This window comes from Seriola lalandi, unplaced genomic scaffold, assembly GCF_002814215.2.
Source record: "Seriola lalandi dorsalis isolate HSWRI2012SDOR001 ecotype SW California unplaced genomic scaffold, Sedor1 jcf7180002054230, whole genome shotgun sequence".
Classification (NCBI taxonomy): Eukaryota; Metazoa; Chordata; class Actinopteri; order Carangiformes; family Carangidae; genus Seriola; species Seriola lalandi.
In genome coordinates this window covers 9,447-15,478 of record NW_019524783.1, presented here as the reverse complement: position 1 = coordinate 15,478, position 6,032 = coordinate 9,447, and the positions used below count along the sequence as shown (strand labels likewise).

Here is a 6,032-nt window from a genome sequence, read left to right as displayed (position 1 = left end):
AATCAGTGTGTTCAGACAGACTGCAAAGCCAATTTCCGAAGCGGAGTGATTTCATATAAAGTCAATGGAGAGATCAAATTGGATCAAGGCAAAGAGATCGGAGGTTCAGACGTTCATAATGTAAAACCTGAGCGAATATTCACATGTTTACCAGGACGTTATAAGTTCAGTCGGAGGCAGAGGTAAAAGTAATGACACAGATAAGATCTGTGCAGATGGTACACGAGCTGGGGGGGGGGGATAAAGACAAATGGTCCAGCGGTCAGAGGAGGAAATTCACTTTACTGCTTTCTCACGGTAAAAACCCGCTGGAAGCAAATACGGTGTAAACAAGAAGTTTCCACAGTTTCCACAACGTCTTGCATTTCTCTTTCTGTAATCCTGGAGGATCTTCAAAGAAAATGAAACGTTTCAGCGGATCTTCACCGTGACTGAACTGAACACACCTCCAGACAGATCCTCTCATTGGCTCTCAGTGGTGACATAAATTTAAAAACAAATCATGTCACTCTAATCTTATGTGTCTGTACATTTGGCACATGACCGCCATCAAACCACATCATCATTATTACACTTTGGTTTTTATGCAGGGATCAAACAAACGAGATAAAACATGTTAATTAATGAGCTTCACAGGAGTTGGTAGGTCACTCGAATATTCTTCTTAAAGCTTTCATCGGCTCAAAATAAACTAAACTTTTTAAAATCATTTAAACATTCAACCTGACAAGAAGATTAGATTTTTGTGCAGAGTGCTGATAAAACAGCTACTAAGAGAGTGAAGGAATGTTTCCATCACTTTACTTCATTAAAACAAAGTGGACTGAGATCTTACAGGTTGGCAGTATGCGGCTCAGTGTTGCCAGGTCGGCTCCTCTCAGAGGCAGATGTCGGTCAGTGCTCGGTGACGGTTGCCAGGTTTGGCGTCCTCTCTGCTTGCGAGTTAGCGCTGGTGACTGACCATATGTCGCTCATCTCTGCAAACGAGGATCAGATTCAGAAGAAGGAGCGGATTCACATAAAATATTCCAGTCACATAACAACAGTGATGGAAGTCGGTGAATACGAAGAAACAGTATCTGATTCAGTTTAAGGCTGCAAGAAAATATATAAAAAACATAAATATTTTAAGTATTGATTATTTTCCAGATTCGTTGTTGGTTTATAAAGTGTCAGTAGAAAGTGAAAAGATGTCAAAACTCAAAGATAGTTAATTCATTATAATATTATACTATAATGCGACACATTTTTCCATATTATGTTTTATTCAAACATAATATTAGACTTTCACTATCAATCAAATTCATCTTTAACTTTGTTTATTGTGTCTTTTGTCTCTTTTTTGGCAAATGAATTAGACTCTAATACGAGTGTGGTGCGGTGGAGAGAGAGTGTGACCAGAACTGAACAAGAGAAGAGAACAGTTAATAAACAAGCTCAAATATAGTGTAATGGGCTTTTTAAAAAAATCACATTAAACTCTTCTTCTTTATGAATATTACGTCTGTATCACGACATTTGCAGCCTAAATGTCCCGGACGCTAACGAACAAACGAACAAACAAACAGCGGAGCAGATGCGTCAGGAACATTAACATCTCACCTGTCTTGAACTTGCTGTAAGTGCCGTTGTCCAGTGTGATTTTGCTGCCCGAGGAGAACGCCAGCCCTCGCTCTCGCCACCTGCCACGCAAACACAAAATCAACACTATGACCTCTGACAGCAGCGGAGCAGAGCTTCACATAGTCCTGCCCGGCTGGAAGAGTCACCGCTACATCTCCCCGTACGTTCAGGTGGGATGTGCTTAATTCACCGTCGGTGTTTTTAGAGTGAGAGTGTGTGTGAGAGATTCACCAGTGGAAAGTGAAGACGATGAGGATCAGCAAGAGGGTCAGCAGATCGGTGAGAATCCACATCAGGTTGTATTCATCTGGACTCTGAGAGAGAGAGAGAGAGAGAGAGAGAGAGATGAAACATGGCATCTGAGGCAGAGAGGTCAGGGATTCACACAGTGGCAAGGAAAAGTAAGTGAACCCTTTGAAATGATCTTCATTTATGTAGAAATCTGTCTTAAAATATAATCAGATCTTAATCTATTTTAAACCATCAAACACTCACTGTGTATGTTAGAAAACGTATGTAAAAACCAACTCATTCTAAAGGGTTCACTTACTACTTCTTGCCACCGCACACATTCACATGTACAGGTAAATAAAAAGGCAACAGACAAAAATATAATTGTTTCTTTTTTCGTCCTTATAAAAAGACAATTTCTCCTCTTGCACATTGAACATTTTGGCACTTTTTAATATATATAAATTAATAATTAATAATACATTAACTCAAAGTCTGCTCGCTAGCATTTTCCTGAGCTTTTAGCTGCATGTCATAGTCTTCATTAACATGGAGTTTTCCCGCTTGTGGGAAAAGTTCAGCCGTCATCATGTGACTTTAAAGATTGAGCTTTCATCATATATGATCACCTGCAACCATAAGTGCCATAATTAACTGAGCTATCGCCACGGCAACTGAGCGAGATCAAGAATGAACTTTGTGAAAGTGCCATTCTGAACTCTTGAAGTATTATGCAACCGGATAGAGATGGGAGGCGTCGGGCGGAGGTTGAACTCGGTCTCACCATGAGGAAGAGGGGGGAGCTCATGGTGCTGAGCAGCTGGGGGGAGTTGGTGGTGACCGAGTGGACGCCGCTGCACCAGGCCAGAGAGTAGAGCCACGGCTGGCTGATCACATACAGGTTGGTGGTGATGTTCACAGCCTCGTACTCCCTGCACACGAGAGAGGAGAGAAGCATGTTGTGTTACTAAACAACAGGAGCATCACTGACACACACACACACACACACACACAAACACGCAGTGTGACCTGACGAGCTCAGCGGACATGGAGCTGTAGTGCAGGTTCAGTTTGACGATGTTGTTACTCTGCAGCTCCTCTAGAGGGAGCCGACTTCCAGACGTCTGCTGCAGCTCGGGATCTATTTCCTGCACCAGAGCCCTGAGATCTGATGGCAGCCACAGCACCTGGTGAGAGAGCACACACACACACACACACACACACACACACACACACACAATAAAAGACACATTAATACAAAATGTACAACAAACATTTACTAAGCAACAAGATTTAACTGATCAACAGTAAAATGATCCGTGATGATTGTGCGTTTGTCTCACCTGTGAGGAATGGATGGAGGACTCGTTCTGGATGACCTCCAGCGTGCGTTGGATCCAGGTGTCTCTGTACGGGTGACCTCTGGGTGGGCGGTAGAGGTCAAAGATCACCAGTTTGTCTGTCTTAGCTGCCAGCTGGAGGAAGGCCTGCAGGCTGCAGACCGACTGGTTTCCCGCCCGCTGTCGCTCCTCTGCTCCCAGAGAGCCGGCTGTACCGAACGGATTGTGCTAGAAAGGGACGACCATCAATACCTAATTAATACTGTGACATAACAAGCTGTATAACAGGCCAATACCTTCTTCATCTGCTCACCGATTACTGTGTGGTACTGCTCTACACAGCTGCCAGTTAGTTGATCCACGTGCGAGTTAAAAACAACCAATACTTTCTACATCAGAGCCAGAGACTTTAGTGACACAGCAAAGACACCGCACATCTGCTTCACCTCTGTCTGAGTCTCTTCTACGTCATGCAGTGACGAATAAAATAATAATTTGAGATTTGTGTGCCTGTAAATAAATTAATTGTTTGCTTTGTATCTGATTTAAAAGCCAGTTTAAAATCTAAATGTCATTTTGTTTAAGAAAAGCCTGAGTAGAGGAAAGTAAAGGAAGAAAAGCTCGTGTGACTCACGGAGAGGAACCAGGCGCCGGCGTTCAGGCTCTCGAGTTCGGCCCAGGTGAACATGGCGGCCGGGGCGTCGGTCCGGTTGGGGAAAACCTCGTGGACGTTGGTGGTCCGTCGGAGGGTGCGGTCATGCATCAGGAAGGGCACCCCATCAAAACTACAACCAGGAGACAGGACAGCAGCATTGACTTGTGTCAGTATAATTTATATATTTAATACGTGTCGTAATTAAACCAAATCTCAGTTTAGACGACAGATAACTTTGGTGATCGCTTCACTTTCACCCAGCTCCATTTGTTGATTCGAAACACAGGAAACTTCTGTTCATATATTCACATAAGAACCAGCTATAAACCTGTTAAATAAACCTTTGAGATTTCTTTTATATTGTTCTGTGGTTTTGCTTTTACTACTGTCAGTTGTTTTTTTATAACCAGGATCATCTCTTATCTCTCTCTCATCTTATCTCTTCTTTCTTTCTCAGGATCTTATTGCTTTATTGTCTTTTATTGCTTTAATATGTGCGGTCTTTAACTGTGTATTAACTATGAAAGGTGCTTGGTGGAGAAAGTACTCAGATGTTTTACTTCAGTAAATGTAGTAATACAGCGCAGAAATACTCTGTTACATATAAAAGTCATGCTTTCAAAGTTTTCACTTTAGCATTTTATGACTAATCAGAATCTGAAAAGTATCTAAACTTGGTAGAAGTATAAAGTAGGAGAAAATGGAAATACTCAAGTGAAGTATAAATACCTAAATTATCTACAAAACTACAAAAAAAAACTTCCCATTAGACAGAGAGCAAGTCTTGTTAGAGTCATACCACTGTTTTTATTACACAGTTTCCAATCAAATAAAGCCACTGAATCACTACTACACTGCTGATCAGTGACAATAAACATTAAAAAACCAATAATGACCCATATATAGCATCTGACCTGATAGTGACGTCCGTCTCCAGACCTTTACTTCCAGCTTCCACCGCCTTCTCAAAAGACATCAGTGTGTTTTCTGGAGCGAGCTGCCAAACGGATTTACACACAGTGATGATCAATACACCGTCAGCGGAGGCGCAGCAACTTGTACGTCAGTGCATGTAGATAAAATGCAAGTGGCTCATTGACTTAGTGTAAATATTTCAGCACAGTTTACATCTTCAGTTTACAGAGCTGAAGCGGAAGCATTGTGGGTGGGGGCTCCAAACAGTTTAGACAGGAAGGATGTGAGCAGGGAGCCCGTATGTGTATCTGAGAAAACGTTACACAGATTACACGGATCAGCTCGCGTTGTGGTCTTGGAGTTAAAAATCTCACATAGAGCAGGAAATGTGGATCGAATGATTTCATTTTGCGGATGTGAAAAGATGAAGCTCTTTCAGAATACTCTGACAGATACTAACTGTTGTAGTTAAAGCGGCGACCATTAATCCATACATTTTTCTTTCTTATAATTTCATCCATAATAATAATAATTTCAGTTCTTTTACAAGCACAAAGGATCAGTGTATTCTCTGGTTTCAGATTCTCAGATGAGAGAATTTGCTGCTTTTCTTCAACAGTCTTCAGCTTTGAGACTGTTGGTGGGACACGACAAGCAAAGGGAAGACACCACTGTGATCTGAGGACTTACAGACTGAATGATCGACAGAATAATCATCGAAGGAAATAACTGTCGCAGCCCTAGTTTTTCACACAGCGTAGGAACTTTATTAGATCGTCGGTTCCTGCTCACCATGGGTGCTCCTCTGTGGCCGATCAGGGCGGGTGCGGGGCCCAGGGTCCGCTCCTCTTTGATACAAGGAGAATACAAACCGAGGGGCACCAAGTAGAGGGCGAACAGGATGGTCAGGTACACCCCCATGATCAGACCGCGCCTCGCTGAAACACAAACACACATTAAAAACATTAACACATACACAAGAGTAAGAGGTTTGACTCAGATTCAGTGGTAGATATTTTAAAATCAGGCTGGGAAACAGACTTTGATGTTTGATATAACGGAGGAATCCTACAGTTTTTATTCATTTAACGCCGTTACAATACAAAATAAACAAACTGTGCATCTCACCTCTGCTGTTCATGCGAAAGAAATGCAAAGCTACCGGCCAAGCCAGCGCCGTCATCAGTAAGACTCCACCCACATGCAAGTAAGGTGCTGTCACCTGGTGAGGACACAAGACAAAATCTGGCATCAGGAAGTGGAAACCA

The 6,032-nt window shown here is 42.4% G+C and overlaps 1 protein-coding gene across 3 annotated transcripts in view; it reads right to left on the bottom strand.

Annotated features, from left to right (window-relative positions):
- Nucleotides 1-364: 364 nt before the first annotated feature.
- gdpd4b (glycerophosphodiester phosphodiesterase domain containing 4b) overlaps nucleotides 365-6,032 on the bottom strand; it is a 12,118-nt gene continuing 6,450 nt past the window's right edge. For all 3 annotated transcript variants that reach the window (XM_023404183.2, XM_023404182.2, XM_023404184.2), the window contains 10 exons: nucleotides 5,893-5,986; nucleotides 5,557-5,702; nucleotides 4,764-4,846; nucleotides 3,829-3,979; nucleotides 3,198-3,422; nucleotides 2,884-3,041; nucleotides 2,639-2,786; nucleotides 1,855-1,937; nucleotides 1,603-1,682; nucleotides 365-977 (listed from right to left, as the gene is read on the bottom strand). In XM_023404183.2, the coding sequence (XP_023259951.1) occupies nucleotides 895-977; nucleotides 1,603-1,682; nucleotides 1,855-1,937; nucleotides 2,639-2,786; nucleotides 2,884-3,041; nucleotides 3,198-3,422; nucleotides 3,829-3,979; nucleotides 4,764-4,846; nucleotides 5,557-5,702; nucleotides 5,893-5,986 (1,251 nt within the window). In that variant the 3' untranslated portion in view covers nucleotides 365-894. The remainder of the gene's footprint in view (nucleotides 978-1,602; nucleotides 1,683-1,854; nucleotides 1,938-2,638; nucleotides 2,787-2,883; nucleotides 3,042-3,197; nucleotides 3,423-3,828; nucleotides 3,980-4,763; nucleotides 4,847-5,556; nucleotides 5,703-5,892; nucleotides 5,987-6,032) is intronic.